This window comes from Tachypleus tridentatus, chromosome 13, assembly GCF_004210375.1.
Source record: "Tachypleus tridentatus isolate NWPU-2018 chromosome 13, ASM421037v1, whole genome shotgun sequence".
In the NCBI taxonomy this organism is placed as follows: Eukaryota; Metazoa; Arthropoda; class Merostomata; order Xiphosura; family Limulidae; genus Tachypleus; species Tachypleus tridentatus.
The window spans coordinates 264,317,760-264,344,295 of NC_134837.1; the positions used below are offsets into that span (position 1 = coordinate 264,317,760).

Consider the following 26,536-nt stretch of genomic DNA (forward strand, 5'->3'; position numbering starts at 1 on the left):
GCACCAATTAACACATCAGTAAAGTGACAGTTTACTGTGCTTTTATATGCAGTTTAATGTGTATGTCAGCATAAAGTAGTGCCAAGTTCTTAGATTACCTTATTTTTAACTAAAAATAATTTTTAGTAGAATTTCTCTGATTTTACACTGTGTATACACACACACACATACACACCTTAGCATGGCATATATCCAGCCCACTTTAACATCATCAGTATACCTCAACAAGATATATGCATCCAGTCACTTTTAACAGCATATGTATACCTTAGTATGATGTACACATCCAATTTTCATACTTATTTGAAGTACTGACTGTGATGAACCTGTGCAGCTATCAGTGTACAAGCTGAAGGTCAGTGATGTGTATATACAAAAACTTAAAGGCACAATTTAATTCTTTTGATTCTAACTGGAAAGAAACCTTACCTCGAAGAGTCTGGCTTCTGGGTCGAGGATTACTTTAGGTGGAGTCGTATCTACCAGAGAAAAGTACTTGTTTCACTTCAGAATAATTTAATAAAAATCTAAAACAATGTTTGATTATTTTGTAATCAGTAGTGTAGATCAGGTAGGAGATGATCTTCAAACAAGTTCCACCTTCACAAATAACTGGTCTTCATAAATGTGAAACATTCCTCATTCAACAGATACTTAGGATGTAAACATGACTTTGACAGTGAAAGTTGGTGCAGTCAAGGATAAAATAATCAAACTAAGCCTATCTCTCCATGTTGAATAAGCAAGTTTTATACAGGTTTAAAATAATCAAACTAAGCCTATCTCTTCTTGTTGAATAAGCAAGTTTAACACAGGTTTAAAATAATCAAACTAAGCCTATCTCTTCTTGTTGAATAAGCAAGTTTTAAACAGATTTAAAATAATCAAACTAAGCCAATCTCTTCTGGTTCAATAAACAAGTTTTACACAGGTGTAAAATAATTGCTTGTGTTTCAGCTTGTGTCATAAAAATATTGGCTAGTTGAAACACAAACAATTAACACAGCATTACATCTCCCACTATGCTGGTACAGATATGTAAATGACATGATTGCGAGATTCACATCTCTATATACAGAACACACTTAAATTTTTCAATCACATTAACTCTATACATCCCAACATTAACTTCACATGTGGACAGGAAGAAAGCAATCAAATATCATTTCTTAACCTCAACATTATAAGAACCGATACACAATTTAAAACAGGATTAGTTGTTTGATTTAGTGTTTTATGGTACAAAGTAGCTAAGCTATCTGCGCCAAATGTCCGGTAAAAAGGTAAAAATACAGTAAATGTAGTAAAATTTATAAAAGGAAATGAAGGTAAAACAAAACAGCATAAAAACATAAATACCATAAAACCAATGTTGACATCCAGTCTAAAATGTTGAGAGAAACTACAGTAAGAGAAGTCATAAAGGACTTTTTGTAGCATAATCGTAATTATCACAGCCTGCCAGGAAGACTAACAGGTAAGTACAAGAACCACCGTCAATCACCTGAAGTTGGCCTTTCCAGTCCTGGTTATGTGTCATTATGGCCATTTTTAAAAAGTAAAGTAATAAAAGTTTTAAGAGACATGCAGAAAAATTAAAAAGGTTTAATGTATAAATTTAAAACACTTAGATGAGATTAAAAAGATTAATGGCCTTTAAAAAACTAAAAACTTTATCTAGGTGTCACCATCACCAATAACACTGTCTAACATTATGGACAAACCTGGGGACAGAACATGTTTAAAATGGTGCCATCGTTGAGAGTCGTAATGATGGCAAGAAAATAAAATGTGGATTATAGTGATCTGAGTGTTACACAGACTACACACTGGTGCATCAGTTTCAGATAAAAGAAAACAATGAGTTAAAAAACTATGATCAATGCATAGTCTAGTTAGAACAAGAAGCAAGACAGCCAAAGTCCAATATAGGATTTTATTTGGAAAAGCTTGTTTTCAAGTTGCTCATTCCAAGTCGACTGTCAGCTGGCACGGTCCTGAGCCTTGAATACAGGACCATAGTCCATGTATGGAATAGGCACAGTGGTGATTGTGCCAGAGCAGATAGATTTAGCTGCTGTGTCTGCAAGCTCGTACCCGCGAATACCGATGTGGCCTAGTATCCAGAAAAATTGGATAGAAGTAGATGTTAATGAGAAATGGGCCAGTCGGTTTTGAATATCAGTGAGAACAGGGTGTGAGGCAACATAAAGCGATTCCAGGGACATTAGAGAACTAAGCGAGTCATATAAATAATGCAGTTGGAGTACTGCTTAGCTTCAATATGATCTAGGGCAAGAGAAATGGCATACAGTTTAGTTGTGAACACAGAAACTGTAGAGGGGATTCTGTGTGCAACCACCAAACCATAACAAACCATGCCAGAGCCCACAGAGTTACCTGATTTGGAACCATTATATAAAATGGAATGGAAAGATTGTTTGAAAGATGTTCAGTAAATAAAAGATGGTTCTTCCAATTGGGAGTAAGTTTTTCTCAGATGACTTAAAGAAAGATCACATTTAGGGACTGTAATAAACCATGGTGGAATGGGCTGACCAGTGGATTCTGCAATGTTATCCAAGGACAGACCCAATTCATCCAATTGTGCCTGGATGTGAAGGCCAAACGGAGCAATAGCAGATCGTCTGTTATGAAAAAGTATGGCCCACCAAGGAAGGAAAACACATCCCCAGGTGGGATGCTTTGGTAAGGAGTGAAGTTTCGAAAAATATAGTAAAGACAGTTGCAAACGGCAAAGGTGCAGAGTAGGTTCGTGAGATTCCATGTATAAGCTCTGAACTGGGGAGGTGCAGAAAGCCCCAGTGCAGAGTCGAAGTCCTTGATGATGAATGGGGTCCAGCACCTTTAAGGCTGAGGATCTGGCAGAGCCATAGACCATTGATCCATAGTTGAGTTTTGAACAAATAAGAGCACAATATATCTTTAACATAGAACACTGATCCACTCCCCAACTGGCAGCAGAGGACATGGAGGATGTTCAGTGTTCTTGTGCATTTGACCCGTAGCTGCTTTAAGTGTGGTATAAAGGTCAGCTTACGGTCAAAGATAAGCCCCAAGAACTTGGTCTCAGGGACCACTGGCAGCGAAACTTCACCGATACGGAGTTCAGGATGAGGGTGAATACCCCGTTGGCAGCAAAAGTGCGTGCAAACAGTTTTAGAGAGAGAGAAAAATTAAATGTGTTCTCAGTAGTCCACTTCAGTACATGATTGAGGGCAGTTTGTAGTTGCCGCTCAACATATCTCATGTTCAATGACTGACACGAGATGTAAAAGTCGTCGACATGGAGCCCATTTGCAACAACAAGAGGGAGTTGTTTAGTGATGTCATTTATCTTTATACTGAAAAATGTGACACTCAAAACACAGCCCTGAGTGACCCCAAGTTCCTGTAGAAAAGTACGGGAAAGTTTCAAACCGACATGAACTTGGAATTTCCTGTCCATTAAAAGGTTTTTAATAAAAATGGGTAAATAGCCATGTAACACATATATATGGAGGTCTAGCAAAATGCCATACCTCCATGTTGTGTCATAAGCCTTCTCAATGTGAAAGAATGTTGATACAAGATGTTGTCGATTGAGAAAGGCTTCTCTGATTGACTTTCAAGTTGAATCAGGTGGTTCCATGGTGGAGTGCTGTCATCGGAACCCACATTGGGTGGGCGAGAGGATGTTTTTTTAATCGAGGAACCAAACAAGACGAGCATTAACCGTTCTCTCTAAGGTCTTACAGAGACAGCTTGTCAAAGCAACTGGACAGTGGTTTGAAGGAATCTTGGGATCTTTCCCAGGCTTAGAGAAAGGTAAGATAATAGCCTGGTGCCAGGCATTAGGAAAAACATTCTCCTGCCAGATCCGGTTAAAAACAATTAGAAGAATATCAAGAGAAGCAGGAGAGAGATAGCACAGCATGTCATAGTGTACATCATCTGGTCCAACAGATGTACTGCCAGACCAATAAAGGGCCATTTTCAGTTCCACCAGTGTGAATGGACGATTATAGTCACAGAGACAGTCAGTTTGAAAGGAAAGAGGTGAATGCTTTGCCCGAGTCTTGATGGCCAAGAAAGTGGAGGAACAAGCAGAAGTGCTAGATACCCGTCAAAAGCTTTCACCTAGAATATCGGCGATGCTCCGGACATCAGCTACCTCTTGGCCATCAGAAAGTAAGATCGAGAGGGGGACAGATTTGTAGTGCTCACTGACCTTTTGAACCCTGTCCCATATGATCTTGGAACTGGTCGTAGAAGATATGCCAGTTGTGAACTTAATGCAAGATTCCTTCTGGCTTTGACCCTACCTAGCATGTGCACGGGCCTGCTGAAAAGCGATGCGGTTTGAAAGTGTGGGATATCTACAAAAAATATCCCAGGCCCGCTTTTGAGCCTTCAGTGCCATGTGGCAGGCAGAATTCCACCACGGATGACGATATCGTGGAAAACGTGTCAAGGTTTTAGGAATACACTGAGCAGCTGCTTGTATAATACAGTCAGTTACTGCTGCCACACAGTCATCTGTTGATGGCTAACAGACGATGGCAGGATCAAGTTCTGTGAGAGCAGTGAAAGTGGACCAGTCTGTCTGATCCAGCTTGGGTGGCATCGACCACGACCAGTCTCTCTCAAGATGATAGGAAAATGATTACTGCCTCATGAATTATTGTCAACCCTTCATGAAAAATGGAAGAATGATGAAGGGGAGCAAACTGAGAGATCAATAGCGGTAAAGGACTGATTAGGTGCATGAAAATAAGTGGAAGAACCAGTATTTAAAAGAGAAAGGTTGTGATCAGAGAACATACGCTCTACAGATTGACCCCTTCTATCAGTAACAGCACTTCCCAGAGGAGATGATGTCCATTAAAGTCCCCCAGGATTAGAAAGGGAGACGGCAACTGTTAAATGAGAGCATCAAGGTCTGATTGATCACGTTTCTCCAGGTGACAGGAAGAGAGAACAAACAGTGATGGTATGACCTAAGGAAACACGGATGGCTATGGCCTCCAAGGGTGTGTTGAGTGACAAAGACAGGGTGGGCACATGCTGATCAACCACCAGTGCCACCCTTCCATGTACTCGTCCATCACATAGCCTGTTATTTCTGTACAGAGAAAACTGCCGAAAGGTGACTGTATTGGCAGGTTTCAGAAATGTTTCTTGTAAGGAAAGACATACAGGATGGTAGGAAACAATCAGTATTTTGATGTCATCCAGATTAGAATGTAAACTTCGACAGTTCCATTGTATCAAGGTGGCCATTTTTAATGACAGGTGGGCGAATTGACTGGAGAACCCTTCTGTTTACAACCACGTCTTTTCTTCCTTACTGTCCTTATTTGGGGATGTCTATCGACCTCCCTGGATCTTGCCCTGGGTCAATTGGGCATGTCTTTGTTGTAGAAGGGGATTCCAGTGACTGAGGATGTGAATGAATTATTGTCTTGCATCTTGGGGTGGGAGAAAAAGATGTATCCGAGGAAATGCCTGTACCTGGAACCAAAGGATGTGGATCTTGGGGTTTGTTGGAATGTATGGGAGAAACAGAGATGGGTGAAGAAGTTGATTCATCAACCTTTTTAACCATGGAGGTCAAAAGGCTTTTCATTTGTTTTGAGAAAAATTCTCTTGGAGGCACAGAGAGATCTGTCTGCACTCCCACAGTAGTTGTGGAATGAAGTGCAGTAGCATATGTCCGAGATGAAGTGGTGGACAGCAATTTTCAAGCCTCAGGATAACTAATGTTATGAGTTGTTTTCAAATGCTGCACCTATTTTTCCTCCAACCATTTCGGGCAAGAACAAAAGTAGGAAGTGTGAGAACCATTGGAATTGATGCAATGATGGTCCGTTTCACACTCATAGGTATTGTAGTCCTTGCCACCACAATGAGCACATGTCAGGGAACCATGACATGACATCTTTGAGTGACTGAACTGTTGACACTGGAAACATCGAAGAGGGTTTGGAACGTACGGCCATACCTTGGAATGTGGATAACCTGCCTTGATGGTGGCAGGTGCATGTGGTGATGTAAATGTCAAAACAAGGATATCTGTCAGCAGTGTAACTCCATCTTTTCGAGTGGAGATGGATATTTATATTAATAAATATAATCAAACATCAAGTATGCCCTCTACATTCCTACACTCAATTACACAACCCCCTTCAAACGTGGTCAGCTATTGGTCAGTTACCTCTTCCTTTCTTTGTGAACCTGATGATGATCAAAGAAGATCGAAACACTGTTCACTTCTTTACATAAAAAATTATCTCAACCCAAACCAGCTGTTTTTACATATACAAGCCTGTCTCTTCTTGTTCAATAATCAAGTTTCACAGGTTTAAAATAAGCAAGGCTGTAATTACAGAAAACACTGTCCACAGTCATCTTTCCTTCTAGTAACTTATCACAATGATAAATCTTTATTACACTGTTCTTCCAAGACATTTTTGTGAGTCTCCCTTTAATTGGAAGTCTCACATTTAAAAAAACAGGACTTTCATTACATATCGATTGCCAGCCCGCGTCTTCTCAAAGCCAAGACAAATACATCACACCTTGACAAAAGGTGGAATACAGTGTATTCAAATTACAGGACTTTCATTACATATCGATTGCCAGCCCGCGTCTTCTCAAAGCCAAGACAAATACATCACACCTTGACAAAAGGTGGAATACAGTGTACATGACACCTTGACAAAAGGTGGAATACAGTGTATTCAAATTCCAAATTCTTACTATTTTGCACAAAAGTATTTCTTTTCAATATTTCTTTATTAGGGCAGCAATGAATGTTGTATCATGCTTAGAAAAAATTTAATAAATCCTCAAACACAAATGATTTTCTTCGGAGTACACTAAAAGCAACCCAACATCAAAATTTGCAAGTTTCTTTACTTTTATGTATTAAAATAAATAAGTAAAAAAAAACATTCAGTTTTTGTTTTTTTATTTTTCTAAGTTTCTTTCCTATTATTGATTTGATTGAATTATCCATTTTGCTCTCAGGGCACAATGTCCCCATTTGACTGCAGGATAGTTAAAGGCTATTCTGTACATTTAAGTGTGCTCAGTGACTGGTAAAAAATTTACTTTTGGAATTTCAGAGTTTGGGCCACCTGACACTTTAATAAAAATATGTATTTTTATGATTTTCTTTTAAACTACATAAAACACATTAAGGTGCTGAGAAATTACAAGTCCAAGTCTTATGACAAAAAATAGTTTGTGATACCTTGAAGAAATATACTTACACAGATAGAATTCCAGGTTTTTGTCTTCCAGAAATTCTTTTAGAAACTCAATTACAGTTACAACTGAAAAAAAAATTGTATATTTTCAGAAAACTGTTAACCAACGTATTTCATGCACACAGAAAATGTTACATTACTCTCATTCTTGTTGATATTATAAACACTAAAATAATACTGTTTAGCTACCATTTGTCTTGATATTATTAACATCTAAAATAATACTGTTTAACTTCCATTCTTGTTGATATTATTATTTTAACATCAAAAATAATATTGTTCAACTACCATTCTTCTTGATATTATTAACATCTAAAATAATGCTGTATAACTTACATTATTGTTGATATTACTAACATCTAAAATAAAACTGTATAACTTACATTATTGTTGATATTATTAACATTTAAAATCATATTGTTTAACTTACATTATTGTTGGTATTATTAACACTAAAATAATACTGTTTAACTTCAATTCTTGTTGATATTATTAGCATGTAAACTAATAGTTTAACTTCCATTCTAATTGATATTATTGAGACCTAAAATAATATTAACATCCATTCTTGTTGATATTATTAACATCTAAAATAATACTGTGTAACTTGTTGATGCTATTATTTTAACATCTAAAATAATATTGTTTAACTACCATTCTTCTTGATATTATTAACATCTAAAATAATATTTTATAACTTACATTATTGTTGATATTATTAACATCTAAAATAATACTGTATAACTTATATTATTGTTGATATTATTAACATCTAAAATAATATTGTTTAACTACCATTCTTCTTGATATTATTAATGTCTAAAATAATATTGTTTAATTTCAATTCTTCTTGATATTATTAATGTCTAAAATAATATTGTTTAACTTCAATTCTTGTTGATATTATTAGCATGTAAACTAATAGTTTAACTTCCATTCTTCTTGATATTATTTACACCTAAAATAATATTAACATCCATTCTTGTTGATATTATTAACATCTAAATTAATACTCTTTAACTTTCATTGTTGTTGATATTATGAACATCTAAAATAATATTGTTTAACTTTCATTGTTGTTGATATTATTAACGTCTAAAATAATAGTCTTTAATTTCCATTCTTGTTGATATCATTAAAATCTAAAATAATACTGTTTAACTTTCATTCTTCTTGATATTATTAACACTAAAATAATACTGTTTAACTACCATTCTTCTTGATATTATTAAAATCTAAAACAATCTTGTTTGACTCATTGTTGTTGATATTATTAACACTAAAATAACACTGTTTAACTACCATTCTTCTTGATATTATTAACACTAAAATAAATATTGTTTAACTCCCATTCTTGTTGATATTATTAACACTAAAATAATATTGTTTAACTTCCATTCTTCTTGACATTATTAACATATAAAATAATATTGTTTAACTCATTGTTGTTGATATTATTAACACTAAAATAACACTGTTTAACTTCAATTCTTGTTGATATTATTAACATTTAAAATAATATTGTTTAACTACCATTCTTCTTGATATTATTAACATCTAAAATAATACTGTATAACTTACATTATTGTTGATATTATTAACATCTAAAATAATACTGTATAACTTACATTATTGTTGATATTATTAACATCTAAAATAATACTGTATAACTTACATTATTGTTGATATTATTAACATCTAAAATAATACTGTATAACTTACATTATTGTTGATATTATTAACATCTAAAATTATACTGTTTAACTTCCATTCTTGTTGATGTTATTATTTTAACATCTAAAATAATATTGTTTAACTACCATTCTTCTTGATAGTATTAACATCTAAAATAATACTGTATAACTTACATTATTGTTGACATTATTAACATCGAAAATAATATTGTTTAACTTACATTATTGTTGACATTATTAACATCGAAAATAATATTGTTTAACTACCATTCTTCTTGATATTATTAATGTCTAAAATAATATTGTTTAACTCCCATTCTTCTTGATAGTATTAACACTAAAATAATACTGTTTAACTACCATTCTTCTTGATAGTATTAACACTAAAATAATACTGTTTAACTACCATTGTTCTTGATATTATTTACATCTAAAATAATACTGTTTAACTCCCATTCTTGTTGATATTATTAACACTAAAATAATATTGTTTAACTTCGATTCTTGTTGATATTATTAATACTAAAATAATACTGTTTAACTTCAATTCTTGTTGATATTATTAGCATGTAAACTAATAGTTTAACTTCCATTCTAATTGATATTATTGACACCTAAAATAATATTAACATCCATTCTTGTTGATATTATTAACATCTAAAATAATACTGTATAACTTACATTATTGTTAATATTATTAACATCTAAAATAATATTGTTTAACTTACATTATTGTTGATATTATTAACATCTAAAATTATACTGTTTAACTTCCATTCTTGTTGATATTATTAACATCTAAATTAATATTGTTTAACTTCCATTCTTGTTGATGTTATTATTTTAACATCTAAAATAATATTGTTTAACTACCATTCTTATTGATATTATTAACATCTAAAATAATACTGTATAACTTAGATTATTGTTGATATTATTAACATCTAAAATAATATTGTTTAACTACCATTCTTCTTGATATTATTAATGTCTAAAATAATATTGTTTAACTCCCATTCTTCTTGATATTATTTACATCTAAAATAATACTGTTTAACTCCCATTCTTGTTGATATTAACATTAAAATAATATTGTTTAAGTTCGATTCTTGTTGATATTATTAACACTAAAATAATACTGTTTAACTTCAATTCTTGTTGATATTATTAGCATGTAAACTAATAGTTTAACTTCCATTCTTCTTGATATTATTTACACCTAAAATAATATTAACATCCATTCTTGTTGATATTATTAACATCTAGATTAATACTCTTTAACTTTCATTGTTGTTGATATTATGAACATCTAAAATAATATTGTTTAACTTTCATCGTTGTTGATATTATTAACGTCTAAAATAAGTCTTTAATTTCCATTCTTGTTGATATCATTAACATCTAAAATAATACTGTTTAACTTTCATTCTTCTTGATATTATTAACACTAAAATAATACTGTTTAACTACCATTCTTCTTGATATTATTAAAATCTAAAACAATCTTGTTTAACTCATTGTTGTTGATATTATTAACACTAAAATAACACTGTTTAACTACCATTCTTCTTGATATTATTAACGTCTAATACTGTTTAACTTCGATTCTTGTTGATATTATTAACACTAAAATAATACTGTTTAATTTCCATTCGTCTTCATATTATTAACACTAAAATGTTGTTTAACTCCCATTCTTGTTGATATTATTAACACTAAAATAATATTGTTTAACTTCCATTCTTCTTGACATTATTAACATATAAAATAATATTGTTTAACTCATTGTTGTTGATATTATTAACACTAAAATAACACTGTTTAACTTCAATTCTTGTTGATAATATTAACATTTAAAGTGATATTGTTTAACTACCATTCTTCTTGATATTATTAACATCTAAAATAATACTGTATAACTTACATTATTGTTGATATTATTAACATCTAAAATAATACTGTATAACTTACATTATTGTTGATATTATTAACATCTAAAATAATACTGTATAACTTACATTATTGTTGATATTATTAACATCTAAAATTATACTGTTTAACTTCCATTCTTGTTGATATTATTAACATCTAAAATTATACTGTTTAACTTCCATTCTTGTTGATGTTATTATTTTAACATTTAAAATAATATTGTTTAACTACCATTCTTCTTGATAGTATTAACATCTAAAATAATACTGTATAACTTACATTATTGTTGATATTATTAACATCGAAAATAATATTGTTTAACTACCATTCTTATTGATATTATTAATGTCTAAAATAATATTGTTTAACTCCCATTCTTCTTGATAGTATTAACACTAAAATAATACTGTTTAACTACCATTCTTCTTGATATTATTTACATCTAAAATAATACTGTTTAACTTCAATTCTTGTTGATATTATTAGCATGTAAACTAATAGTTTAACTTCCATTCTAATTGATATTATTGACACCTAAAATAATATTAACATCCATTCTTGTTGATATTATTAACATCTAAAATAATACTGTATAACTTACATTATTGTTAATATTATTAACATCTAAAATAATATTGTTTAACTTACATTATTGTTGATATTATGAACATCTAAAATTATACTGTTTAACTTCCATTCTTGTTGATATTATTAACATCTAAATTAATATTGTTTAACTTCCATTCTTGTTGATGTTATTATTTTAACATCTAAAATAATATTGTTTAACTACCATTCTTATTGATATTATTAACATCTAAAATAATACTGTATAACTTACATTATTGTTGATATTATTAACATCTAAAATAATATTGTTTAACTACCATTCTTCTTGATATTATTAATGTCTAAAATAATATTGTTTAACTCCCATTCTTCTTGATATTATTTACATCTAAAATAATACTGTTTAACTCCCATTCTTGTTGATATTAACATTAAAATAATATTGTTTAAGTTCGATTCTTGTTGATATTATTAACACTAAAATAATACTGTTTAACTTCAATTCTTGTTGATATTATTAGCATGTAAACTAATAGTTTAACTTCCATTCTTCTTGATATTATTTACACCTAAAATAATATTAACATCCATTCTTGTTGATATTATTAACATCTAGATTAATACTCTTTAACTTTCATTGTTGTTGATATTATGAACATCTAAAATAATATTGTTTAACTTTCATTCTTGTTGATATTATTAACGTCTAAAATAAGTCTTTAATTTCCATTCTTGTTGATATCATTAACATCTAAAATAATACTGTTTAACTTTCATTCTTCTTGATATTATTAACACTAAAATAATACTGTTTAACTACCATTCTTCTTGATATTATTAAAATCTAAAATAATCTTGTTTAACTCATTGTTGTTGATATTATTAACACTAAAATAACACTGTTTAACTACCATTCTTCTTGATATTATTAACATCTAAAATAATACTGTTTAACTTCCATTCTTGTTGATATTATTAACACTAAAATAATACTGTTTAATTTCCATTCTAATTGATATTATTAACACTAAAATGTTGTTTAACTCCCATTCTTGTTGATATTATTAACACTAAAATAATATTGTTTAACTTCCATTCTTCTTGATATTATTAACATATAAAATAATATTGTTTAACTCATTGTTGTTGATATTATTAACACTAAAATAATATTGTTTAACTTCAATTCTTGTTGATATTATTAACATTTAAAATAATATTGTTTAACTTCCATTCTTCTTGATATTATTAACATCTAAAATAATACTGTATAACTTACATTATTGTTGATATTATTAACATCTAAAATAATACTGTATAACTTACATTATTGTTGATATTATTAACATCTAAAATAATACTGTATAACTTACATTATTGTTGATATTATTAACATCTAAAATTATACTGTTTAACTTCCATTCTTGTTGATATTATTAACATCTAAAATTATACTGTTTAACTTCCATTCTTGTTGATGTTATTATTAACATTTAAAATAATATTGTTTAACTACCATTCTTGTTGATATTATTAACATCTAAAATAATATTGTTTAACTTACATTATTGTTGATATTATTAACATCGAAAATAATATTGTTTAACTACCATTCTTATTGATATTATTAATGTCTAAAATAATATTGTTTAACTCATTGTTGTTGATATTATTAACACTAAAATAACACTGTTTAACTTCAATTCTTGTTGATAATATTAACATTTAAAGTGATATTGTTTAACTTCCATTCTTCTTGATATTATTAACACCTAAAATAATATTAACATCCATTCTTGTTGATATTATTAACATTTAAAATAATATTGTTTAACTACCATTCTTCTTGATATTATTAACATCTAAAATAATACTGTTTAACTTCCATTCTTGTTGATATTATTAACACAAAAATAATAACATCCATTCTTGTTGACATTATCAATGTGTAAAATAATATTATATAACTTCCATTCTTGTTGATATTATCAACGTGTAAAATAATATTATATAACTTCCATTCTTGTTGATATTTTAACATCTAAATAATATTGTATGACATTCATTCTTCTTAATATCCAGACATTCTGTGTGTAAATCATACCAACCTTTTTCAACAGATGGAAAGCGACATTGTAAGACAAGTCTATCTGGGAACTGGATACGAATGACTGTTTGTTTATAACGCAAGGCACGGTCCATCTGTTGTGCTTCTCTCATTGATTTTGTTTCCAATTGTCGTTCCTCTAGTTGTTGCCTATATAATTTAAGCTCAATAAGTACACAAGTGATAAAAAATGGCTTTATGTATTTTTTAAACTTTTCTAGAAGTATTTTAATTCACTTTGGAGGATGGAACAATTGAGATGGACCAACAGATCCCATGCTGTTCCAAAACAAAGTTTAAATTCCTCTCAGATTAAATATAAACATATTCAGGTATCTCAGGTACTGATTATGTGAAACATTAAGTGCTTTAGCCATCTTTGTTTTTTTCAGTTTATAAACATTTTGTCTCTGCCCGACACAATTTTAATTTCAATCTATTCATTCTAGCTTGATCATGATTAAAGTTACATGACTTTTTCATTTTGCAATTTTTTATTTACAGTTGATGTTTTGCCATATTCTCCATGTTTGTGTTGTCTTGTGTTATTTATCTACCAGACAACTTCCCCCATGTCTGTCTTGTTGCAAGTGAATGCTAGTTTCATTTTCTAATTACAATTAACATGTTTGTATTGTCTTATGTTATTTATCAATTACAATTAACATTGTTACAAGAACTATTAAAAATACTTTCACCCATATGAATAGCTCCTCTGACTATTTAATTTACTCTTAACAATTTTTGGGGTAGTTTGCTATGCTCAATTTTGCTCAAAGATACTTGAGGGTTATCTGTGCTAACCATTTCTAATTTAGCTAAGACAGCAAGCCCACATCATCAACTGCCAACTCTTAGGCTGTTATAACTGAATAATAGGGGTTGACTTTCATATTACAATGCTCCCACAGTTGAGAGGGCAAGCATGTTTAATGAAGGGGGTTATAAACCTGTGACTCATGGACTGAGAGTTTAGCACCCCAACCAGTAGGGTGGTTGTCCAAAGGTTGAAATATAATTGTTAAAAATACGGTTGTGCAAATTTACTTCTGTTAACTACCATTCAAACTGAATACATTTACAGAAGAAACTCTTCCTGTGAGACTGCAACATTACAAGAATTAGTCATTAGGTTGAATGGTGAGAAAAAGTAAGTGCTGAAAATAAAAAAATGATTGAAGTTACTAAAAGAATACTCCCTGAATTTTACTGAGTGTACTCATAGTTAATAACCCTTAATAATGTTGTGTTCAGATACAGTACACTGTATTTTAAGTTCCAGTCATAAGGTTTGTTTGGATATCACATGAAGAGTCTAACATATAGTCAGGGCAAATCAACCAAGTTCCTTGTGTTAAATTAATTTGAAAAAGTATAAACTGTAAAATTAATCAACAGATCTTACACTGATGAATTAGAGAAACATGTGTATTAAACTGAATCAAAATAATAAGTATAATATAAAGGGTTGTTACAAGACAGATAAATAATATATTTTGTGGTTTCAATCACTCCATTAACTAGATGACAAACACTAACCTTTGTTTCTTTAAATCCTTTAACAAGTAGCGAACATCATCGAGCGTCACCTCATAAAACTCATCTGGTAAATCGTCTGGCAAAGAAAAGAACACAAATCATTTCACACACTGCCTTACCTTGGACTCAAATCTAGTTACAGAGTTGTTCCTAATCAATACAGGCACACTTTAACCATTATTTAAGCTTACTGTTTCATAATCTCATATAAGACATTATACACCATGCATTATAACTTCAGTATTTGCATAAAATAGTATAGATGGGAAAAACTTTTAAGTAACAAACAGTACGGTAGTTGGTTTGTCTAACTATGTGGATACCGAGTGAATATATGGATACAAGATATATGATAACGAAGTATAATCAGGAAATTTTTAAAGATATATGGTCATCTGACCAAATAAGATTTATTAACAGAATCACAGTATTCTAAACCACTCTGTTTTAAATAAGTGCAAAAATCTTTGCTCTGTTAATTCTATTCACATCAAGCTATAGCACTAATCCACAAGAACATAACTGACAGTATAGCCTTCATTTTAATTACCACTAAGCAAGTTATATATAGTGTTTTTACCTTTTGAAATAGGAGTCATGTCTTGAATATTAAACAAAAGTGCTTCTCTTTGTCCTATCTACAGAATATAAAGAAATATATCAATAATATGGATAATAGTTAACTTGTACAACAGTGTAATGTAGGATTTACTTATTGGCATAGGAACACACAGTTGTTACTAAGTTGGAAGTAAATATTACCAACACCACATTAGACTTTGCACTGATTATATTTTTTGTGATGTACATTAAAGGGGGTTATAATGCACAAATAGGCATAAAGTGAGCAAAACATTTGAGGTTACATGACTTTGTATAACTGTCACTTCTATATGTTCATATGTGAGTAAATAACCTTATCTAAAGCAGTTTACATAACTCATACATTTTCAATAAAACTAATCTAATTAATAAAACTGTGATAGATAATTTGAAAAAAATTTTTCAAAGCACAGTTCTTGTGTCGTGCATGTAGATGGTAGTGCACTTTCTTTGTTGAGTTCGTTTCCTGGCATTAATCTTCAAACATTTCATGTGTTTGAAGGTAGAAATGTCCTACGACATTAGAATGTTCCTGAAGAAGTGTAAAGTAAAACAGAATGAAATCTGTACCTGCAACTACTAACTGAGAAAATGTTAGATGACCACACTCATGGGTTTAGTCCTCCAGTGTCAGTTCACATTTAATTGGTTGATACTGACTGATAAACATCGGTAAACATGTTGGTAGAAATTCTTGTCAAAACATTCATTAGTGAAGTTTGAAATGAGCCCAACAGGGGTTTAATAAAATAAAAATGTAAATCAATCATTTCTTCTAATGTTCACATTGATAAAAATCAAATCAACATGTCTGATGCACTGTCATTGGATAACACCATAATACACATGGCCTCTAAGTAAACAAAATATTTTACAATACCTAACACTGTAAAAAGCTATACAATGTACAATAAGTAAGAAGTGTGCAAGTAATATAACACAAAGTAATTAAGTCTAACACAGAGTTGATAAAAACAAACATTAGACAGAGTTTCACAAAATCAATGTTACATGTCATGCATGAACAGTTTACAAAAAATTGTATAAGTAAATAAAATAAATGTACCATCTATCCACTGTGCCCGTCAATATACAGAACACAATATGTACCATCTGTCCACTGTGCCTGTCAATATACAAAACACAATATGTATCATCTGTCCACTGTGCCCATCAATATACAGAACACAATGTGTAGCATCTGTCCACTGTGCCCATCAATATACAAAACACAATGTGTAGCATCTGTCCACTGTGCCTGTCAATATACAAAACACAATGTGTAGCATCTGTCCACTGTGCCCGTCAATATACAGAACACAATGTGTACCATCTCTCCACTGTGCCCGTCAATATACAGAACACAATGTGTACCATCTGTCCACTGTGCCTGTCAATATACAGAACACAATATGTACCATCTATCCACTGTGTCCGTCAATATAAAGAACACAATATGTACCACCTGTCCACTATGCCTGTCAATATACAGAACACAATATGTACCATCTGTCCACTGTGCCCATCAATATACAGAACACAATGTGTAGCATCTGTCCACTGTGCCCGTCAATATACAAAACACAATGTGTAGCATCTGTCCACTGTGCCCGTCAATATACAAAACACAATGTGTAGCATCTGTCCACTGTGCCCGTCAATATACAAAACACAATGTGTAGCATCTGTCCACTGTGCCTGTCAATATACAAAACACAATGTGTAGCATCTGTCCACTGTGCCCGTCAATATACAGAACACAATGTGTACCATCTCTCCACTGTGCCCGTCAATATACAGAACATAATGTGTACCATCTGTCCACTGTGCCTGTCAATATACAGAACACAATATGTACCATCTATCCACTGTGTCCGTCAATATAAAGAACACAATATGTACCACCTGTCCACTATGCCTGTCAATATACAGAACACAATATGTACCATCTGTCCACTGTGCCCATCAATATACAGAACACAATGTGTAGCATCTGTCCACTGTGCCCGTCAATATACAAAACACAATGTGTAGCATCTGTCCACTGTGCCCGTCAATATACAAAACACAATGTGTAGCATCTGTCCACTGTGCCCGTCAATATACAAAACACAATGTGTAGCATCTGTCCACTGTGCCCACTAATATACAGAACACAATATGTACCACCTATCCACTGTGCCCGTCAATATATAGAACACAATATATACCATCTGTCCACTGTGCCCGTCAATATACACAACACAATATGTACCACCTATCCACTGTACCTGTCAATATACAGAACACAATATGTACCACCTATCCACTGTGCCTGTCAATATACAGAACACAATATGTACCACCTATCCACTGTGCCTGTCAATATACAGAACACAACAAGTACCACCTCTCCACCATACTTGTCAATTACATGTTTTCCTTTTTAGTACTATTTTTTCATAAAACTTTTCTAAATAAGTACAGAAAGACAATGAAACATTTGATGACTTTTTACATAATACATCCTTTGAAATTGATACAACTAGAAATAAGCACATGTATACTGAATGTAATGTTTATTGAAGCTAATTTGCACACAGAAATACACTTCTTACTAAATGAATACTCATATACTATTCTAATCTTGAGAAAAATTACATTACTGAAAATGAAACGAAGCTTAGTTTCAAGTGTTTTTGCATTAAAAAATAGTTTTTATTGAACTAAGACCTTTAAGTTAATACAAACATTTCACACCTTGAATATCAAACTTCATTGTTGAAAGATATTTGCTTCAAAATATTTAATTCCCAAGAATGGAAAAGAGATACTTACATATACCAGTTCACTCTCAGTCTCCATGCTGTCTATTGGCTGACAATTTTTGTCCACTTCCTCAACACACTGGCTATTGCCTGTTGCACGTTGATTATCTTGCATTCTATCTGGAACATCTTCAGCATCTATTCTGACTTCCTCTGAGGATACAGCATCTGGTTGTTCTTGAACTTCTACAAAGGAGTTCAATGAATCTTCCTGAGTGGGTACCGTAAGACGAGGACAATCTTGGTTCAATGGATCTTCCTGAGTGGGAACCACAAAACGAGGAAGATCTTGGTTCAATGGATCTGCCATCAAGCTGGTTTCAGATATTGTTTCAACATTAGTAGATAAACATTTGTCACTTTCTGGCTGATCAGGTTTAAAGTCTTGTACATGCAGATGAGAGAGGGGTTTTGTGACATGAGCTTGGTTCTTCAGTGACTCAACAGGACGGTACATTAGCCTATATAACAATTCCATCAATGTCAAGTACATCGACTCAACAGGACGTACATTAACCTATATAACAATTCCATCAATGTCAAGTACATAGACTCAACAGGACGGTACATTAACCCATATAACAATTCTATCAATGTCAAGTACATAGACTCAACAGGACGGTACATTAACGCATGTAGCAATTCCATCAATGTCAAGTTCAAAGACTCAACTTTTATGTTCACCAAATTGACTTTACCCACAGAACTACTTTTCATGTTCACACTGCATCAGCTATAACTTTTAATGATACAAGTAGAAAGCCAGTCATATTTTTAAATTAATTTTTAACATACGTCTTGACATTTTTCTTCTGGCTGCATTTTCACAGAGAAATTAAAAGCCCTGAAACTTACATGATAGAACAATAAATACAATATCTATAACAATCTCATATTTTCTTTGATAGATTATTATAAATTTAACTTCATTGAGACTAACTTTTGTTACACTAGATCTTTATATTTAGGAATATATGTTATTAATAATGTTTAATAATATAAAAGTAAACTATGAAGGTCACAACTAAAAAAATAGCTCATTATTAGTGGTGTTAAAATATTAAAATGAGTATTACAAAGTTAAGTGACAATGTAATCTGACTGTGAATAATAATAAAAACTAACTGAATGAAAAAATATATACTAAAAATATAATGTTTAACCTTCAGCTTTCTTAAAAAAAATAGTCTAAGACTATATTTACATGTCTTATTTATTTATTGGTAACTTCTGTGTTCATTTGTTGTATTTGGTCCAGATGAGCTTGTGTCTTATGCACAAGTCTGTTTGTTTTCCTCTATGTAGAACACAGCTACATGAAGGCTGTATTTTGAAGTGAAAGACAAGAGGAAAAGTAATTAGTTAACAATACCCATCATCTAAGCCTTCTCTTATCATACCAAATAGTGTGATTGGACCATCACTTTTATAATTCACTAGTGAGTCTAAAATTCAGAGTAACATATTACAAACTACAATATTCAGTATCACAATTTGGCATGCTAACTACTGGGTCACACTTGACACTTATTGAAATGTCTCTCGAAACATTCATTTTTTTATTCTAAACATTAACTGATATTAAAAAACAAAACTCAGTTTCTTCCTTTCCTAAACAGTTTGATAACTTAAAAAATAGACTTTATGTATTTTAATTAACTCACACTTTCTTTATGACACGTTTTTTATACAGTATATTATTATGTCTCTTCTCACTTTTAACATAAGTTATTTTCTGAAGCAGTTTTGGCACATTTGAAAATTCTAGTTTGGACAGTTAAATTTACATAAATAACAGATTGTTATATATCAATAATAACAAGAATCTTAACCTTAACCTGAAGATGACCTAGAAAGGTGGAAATTTTGTTTTCTGCTTATCAATAAAAGTGTTAATACCCATACCAGCTGTTCTGAGATACATTTTTATTTCAAGTGGGTTTCTCATCATCAAGAATAACTCCTTTCTTGTTGTTACCCTTTACCGTACATGTCACAACTTTATTTAATTACGTTTAAAATTAGGCTATTTTATGATCAATTTTTATCAATGAAATCAACATTAAAATTTATAGTTCAAAGTTTTAATTCTTCTATTTAAAAATAAACTTTAAATAAAAATTATCAAGATTTGTTTATTATCTTGTTCTCTAAAAATTCAATAAATGTCAAATTTGTCTTTTTAAATTGAACGGTTCTCGACTCATACTTACCTTTCACATACAGACCAAATCTAGGTTACATGTTCCATTTACTCACCCTTCTATCAAGTTCTATAGGGCATGTTGGGAGATTGGAAAAATAAGTTACTCCAAACACTCGATGTATACCACATCCACTTTGTACACTTAGTATAACTGGTTGACAAGTTATGACTCTTAGTTGAACTAAATGTTTATAACCAATGGAGAGGTTACTTTTTGACACAAGTTCTCTCAACTGTTATTTTTAAGTTGGTATAAATAATTATATAGATCTAGTCAAACTGCTCTGAGCATTGTTCCTGCTTTATCCCCAACACTTCTGCATTATTTCTCATCTTGAAATATATTAGTTACATAAATAATTTCACTGTATTTAGGTTTTACTTTTACATTTCACTCAATTATGTTAGTTATGTTTTAAGATACATATTTAAAAGGTTGATCAAAAATAACATTAAACATACCTAATTATAGCTTTTCCACTTGTTAGACCTAAACTATGAAGGGTTGTATTTTTTAATGCCACCTCACCAGCAACCTGAGTAACCAATAAAAAAAGATAAATCAGTCCTTAACAAATGTTACATAAAAAACATTTAATTGCCTTTTACAAAAGAAATAACATTTGTAAAATTAAATCACAATCAAGAAAAAAACACAAACATCAATGAATAGTGAAAAGTGTATAGGACAACAGCAGATCTATGAACTGATATAAATGAGTAGGAGTTTCATCTATGAATAAATTAAATAAAGCCACTAAAATCTTGCTAAAGTCTAGAAATAAATAAACCAAAATGGAGATGAGCAATTATTAAATTCAATTTAAACTGAAGCCCAAAACAAATCTGAAACATTACACTAGCTGGAGTAACCATCCATTAGGTAGTTGAAACAAAAACACATGAAACATAACACTAGCTGGAGTAACCGTCCATTAGGTAGTTGAAACCAAAACACATGAAACATTACACTAGCTGGAGTAACCGTCCATTAGGTAGTTGAAACAAAAACACATGAAATATCACACTAGCTGGAGTAACCGTCCATTAGGTAGTTGAAACAAAAACACATGAAATATCACACTAGCTGGAGTAACCGTCCATTAGGTAGTTGAAACAAAAATACATGAAATATCACACTAGCTGGAGTAACCGTCCATTAGGTAGTTGAAACAAAAACACATGAAATATCACACTAGCTGGAGTAATTGTCCATTAGGTAGTTGAAACAAAAACACATGAAATATCACACTAGCTGGAGTAATTGTCCATTAGGTAGTTGAAACAAAAACACATGAAATATCACACTAGCTGGAGTAACCGTCCATTAGGTAGTTGAAACAAAAATACATGAAATATCACACTAGCTGGAGTAACCGTCCATTAGGTAGTTGAAACAAAAACACATGAAATATCACACTAGCTGGAGTAATTGTCCATCAGGTAGTTGAAACAAAAACACATGAAATATCACACTAGCTGGAGTAACCGTCCATTAGGTAGTTGAAACAAAAATACATGAAATATCACACTAGCTGGAGTAACCGTCCATTAGGTAGTTGAAACAAAAACACATGAAATATCACACTAGCTGGAGTAATTGTCCATTAGGTAGTTGAAACAAAAACACATGAAACATTACACTAGCTGGAGTAACCGTCCATTAGGTAGTTGAAACAAAACACATGAAACATTACACTAGCTGGAGTAACCGTCCATTAGGTAGTTGAAACCAAAAGACATGAAACATTACACTAGCTGGAGTAACCGTCCATTAGGTAGTTGAAACAAAAACACATGAAACATTACACTAGCTGGAGTAACCTTCCATTAGGTAGTTGAAACAAAAACACATGAAACATTACACTAGCTGGAGTAACTGTCCATTAGGTAGTTAAAACTAAACACATTTCTTTGTAACAAAGGATAGAAATTTGGGTCTCTATTTTTCTAACTTAACATAATAAACATTACACGCTGTGTTCAAGAATCATATCAATGTGAAATTAGATAGGGAGGTCACTCTCTTATCATCTTGTGTTATGTTGTGCTGATTTGATTCAGAAAAATAAATGGAGGTGTGTAATCCAAACCCACAACTAGAGAGTAAATTATGAATTAATATAGCCAAACCTATATACAGAACTTACTAGAATTAGTAATATAAATCAATGCACAACAAAAATTACTACAATAATTAATACACTATTCACAGAATATAAGATTGAAAGAATTTAAGAAAAGATGATTTCTTTAGCAATGGGGACACAAACCTCACACAGTTTAAAATCTGAATGTTGGAAGGTCATCAACAACTGGATAAAACTAGTAAACCTAATTCAGTTGTTGTAGAAGTTCTGCAAGAACTTAGAAGTTGTTTGAAAAGAAAATGAACACTCCAGTTGATACCATACTAAAATAGTGCAACAATATCCAATAAAAGGAAAACTGATGCAGGGGACAAGAGTTACATCTACTGTTAATAGTAGAGGACTCTTAACAGAAAATTAACTCATTCATGTATAGCTAGAGAACTACGAATCTTAGATTAATTGGTAGAGTTCACTATTCGCAAAGAGTTACCGTCATCAAACTTACAATAAAAATAATCCATTTTGTTGCTTGGAAGTGTGAGAAAAACATCTCTTCAAATATATACTTCCAATACTTAAACTTACAGAAACCTACCATTAAACCTAAAGATAGAGAAGTACAGTATTGACAACAAACATTGCAAAGAAACATCTGTAAAATTATCACAGAAATTATTCTATTCCATTAACATTAATCCACAGATACTGATGTACTCACACAGAAGCCGTTATAAACTCATTATTCTGAGACTATCCACAGTACATGAATAATAAAATTTTGAGTCAACTAACAGCACTTGTAAGTTACACTCTCAAATCTTTAATTTTAATAATTCTGAAAAAGAGTTGACTGGTAAATAGAAATGAAGGTAAATTTTGTTACTTCTTTTCTTATATACAGACATATAGGTTCTCCGTCACTGGATCCACTTTGGATAACATTTTCACCCCTGTAAGTAAAAAAAAGTATGACAAATTACACATAATACTCTACAAATACATACATACATAATGTAAGATGCACGTTATACATGTGCACCATTATCTACTAAACACAACTTGGGACATGTTTGGAAGCAGACCACGTTTAACACATTGGCTCCCAAGTCTATTTTGCCGATACTTTCCACAGTCCCACTAGTCATTTTAAAATTGTTTTTTTTAAAGGAGCTTGTACATGTAACTGTTTTGTCCCAATAAGTGGACCTTTCAAACAAAAATAGAGCATGAGTCATCAGTGAGTCTTACTTGAAGACTATCACGACCCACCTGTGGATCGTCTGGGAGCCAATGTGTTAAAATAAGACAACTATTAAAAAAGCATAAGTAAGGGTTACACTCAAATATTTATTATAGTGTGTATTAAAGAAACTAATGAGTGAAACGATAATCAAAACTGTACAAATTGTTAAGTTTTATGGAATAAGTGATAAAGATGATTAGAAATAAACATTCTATACTCATTTTACCTTTCCAAACAGTCTCCGAGAAACACCATTTTAAGAGCATTTGTTTCATAAATATTTTCCTGAGTAATGCAGATAATATCTTCTTTTAAATATAAATTTCCTTCATATTAAATTATTACCTCAAACTGTTAACTAGAAGACCAGAGAACAAAACAATTTGGAGAAACTGTTTTAAGATTAATATGAGTTTGGTGAATAGTATATATGGAAAAAACATACGGATGAATGCAATATTGTACTACTTAATAAAACTTCATCCAATGTTAATTTTGCAATACATCAAGTAATTATAGGGCTCTTCTATGGATTAATTATCTTAAGATAATATGTAGGACTGGTGCTACTTGTATGTACATCACACGTAACAAATCTTTAATCACCTTGTCTACTGACTAGCCTCTAAACAGTGACATTTTTCCCAGTTTGTTAGCCCTGATAGTTATAATACAAGTATTTATTGGATCATTCCATGAAAACTCATGTAGGTCTTTCCAGTTCGGGTCATAGATTTCCTTGAAAAAATTCAAGCAAAAACTTCATTTTGATTTATTCAGCCATGTAAAATCTTAAAGATGTAATCCAAATAGTTTTTTAAATTTGATTTTTAAAAATCTCCACTCTCAAGCGAAAATTTTACCTTGTTTTTTTATTGTAAATCACAGAATGAAGATGTAAGTTGAAAGTTCTCATGAAAAGAAATTAGGTAACTGATTTATTTAAATCATATCTATTACTTCAACTTGTTTTGAAGTTGTATGAAGTACAGGAAAAGGGTTGAAAAACCACCTTAAACTCGGACAGTATTACTCTTATAGCAGGGTATGTGGTCTTTGGAACAGCTTCCCATCACATGTAGCAGATAAGTAAACTTCAAGAAAAGGATGTATAAATATTTAAACAATTAGGAAAGATGCATCTCAGAACGGGTGGTATGGGTGTTAATTAACATGCATCTCAGAACAGTTGGTATGGGTGTTAATTAACATGCATCTCAGAATGGCTGGTATGGGTGTTAATTAACATGCATCTCAGAACGGCTGGTATGGGTATTAATTAACATGCATCTCAGAATGGCTGGTATGGGTATTAACACTTTTACTATTAAAGCAGAGAATGTTTTGACCTTCCTAGGTCATCTTCAAGTGGGCTTCTCATCATCAGGAATCAGGGGATAGTTTGTGTATTTTTAAACTTGGATGAGACTGCCTTGACAGGTCCTCTTGTGTTTATCTCATTGTCATCAAGTGTTATATTCCATTAAAGAGATGGCAACAACTATTCACTCATGTGACACTGAACATCTTTATAAAATTTTATAAATAATAATGAAGAAATGTACAGTTTAATATTTTACTACAATGAAACAACAGTTCATGGCAATGTAAAGTATAACTGAATAGACATCAGAAACCTGATCAAAACTATAATGTGTCCTATAACTAATGAACAAACAATGTTGATGTTTGGTGAAAACCACAAAATGAAAAAAACAGTTTATTTTATCAGTATACAAACTACAAAACAAATAACTTTAACAGTCAAGTATTTCAACAATATACTTGAAACTGTGACACATTACATAAAAAAAACAACTTAAGAAAACCCAGCAATCGTTGGATCAGAAAGTTTTTCATTAACGAAAAACAGTTTTCTAATTTCTCAAACATTTCAACGTCAAAACAGATAAATATGCATACATGCTTCATTTAGATACAGTTTAAGAAAAGTGACAATATGCTTCATAATACACTTGTTAAAAGCAGCACTAAACTGAATGACTGTATGTTATTATACAATATAATGTTACAATTTGCATTTCTTATATTTAAACATCCTGAAAAACATATCTAAAAATACCTGACTAAATGGTTCAGAACTTTACCTTTCTTTTATCCAATAAGAAATAATATCCCAAAGAGACTTTGATGACTGGAAGTCATGTAACAGTCTCTCTCCGGTTTCTGTCTGTAGTCCAAGTGTAACCACACCATCTGTACGTAGCTTGGAAGCAGGACACATTTCAATAAGACCATTATTAGGAAGATTGGAAAAACGGACACTAAGACTCAAGTCTAAACGTTTGTTACGGTGTCTAAAAAAATAACGACTAAAATTACCATCACAAATATTTATATAGATACTACAATATGAAACAAAGACAAAGGAGTAATCCTTACAAAAGCAAACATTCTACACACTGAAATGTAAATTACTTTTACACAGGCAAAAAATCATTACATCT

At 31.4% G+C, this 26,536-nt stretch overlaps 2 protein-coding genes across 2 annotated transcripts in view; both read right to left on the reverse strand.

Moving 5' to 3' along the window:
- LOC143239217 (tether containing UBX domain for GLUT4) overlaps positions 1-26,536 on the reverse strand; it is a 36,240-nt gene that overhangs the window by 5,361 nt on the left and 4,343 nt on the right. The window contains exons 3-11 of the mRNA XM_076480109.1: positions 26,177-26,386; positions 23,709-23,775; positions 21,195-21,268; positions 18,537-18,987; positions 15,697-15,754; positions 15,117-15,192; positions 13,579-13,727; positions 7,278-7,340; positions 430-479 (exon numbers count right to left, since the gene is read on the reverse strand). Coding sequence (XP_076336224.1) covers positions 430-479; positions 7,278-7,340; positions 13,579-13,727; positions 15,117-15,192; positions 15,697-15,754; positions 18,537-18,987; positions 21,195-21,268; positions 23,709-23,775; positions 26,177-26,386 — 1,198 coding nt within the window. The remainder of the gene's footprint in view (positions 1-429; positions 480-7,277; positions 7,341-13,578; positions 13,728-15,116; positions 15,193-15,696; positions 15,755-18,536; positions 18,988-21,194; positions 21,269-23,708; positions 23,776-26,176; positions 26,387-26,536) is intronic.
- LOC143239218 (uncharacterized) lies at positions 492-7,263 on the reverse strand. Its single transcript, XM_076480110.1, has 2 exons — positions 6,717-7,263; positions 492-6,682 (listed from the first exon to the last, which is right to left on the reverse strand). Exon 2 carries the CDS (start codon positions 2,990-2,992, stop codon positions 2,453-2,455), a length of 540 nt encoding a protein of 179 aa, XP_076336225.1. The 5' UTR covers positions 2,993-6,682; positions 6,717-7,263; the 3' UTR covers positions 492-2,452.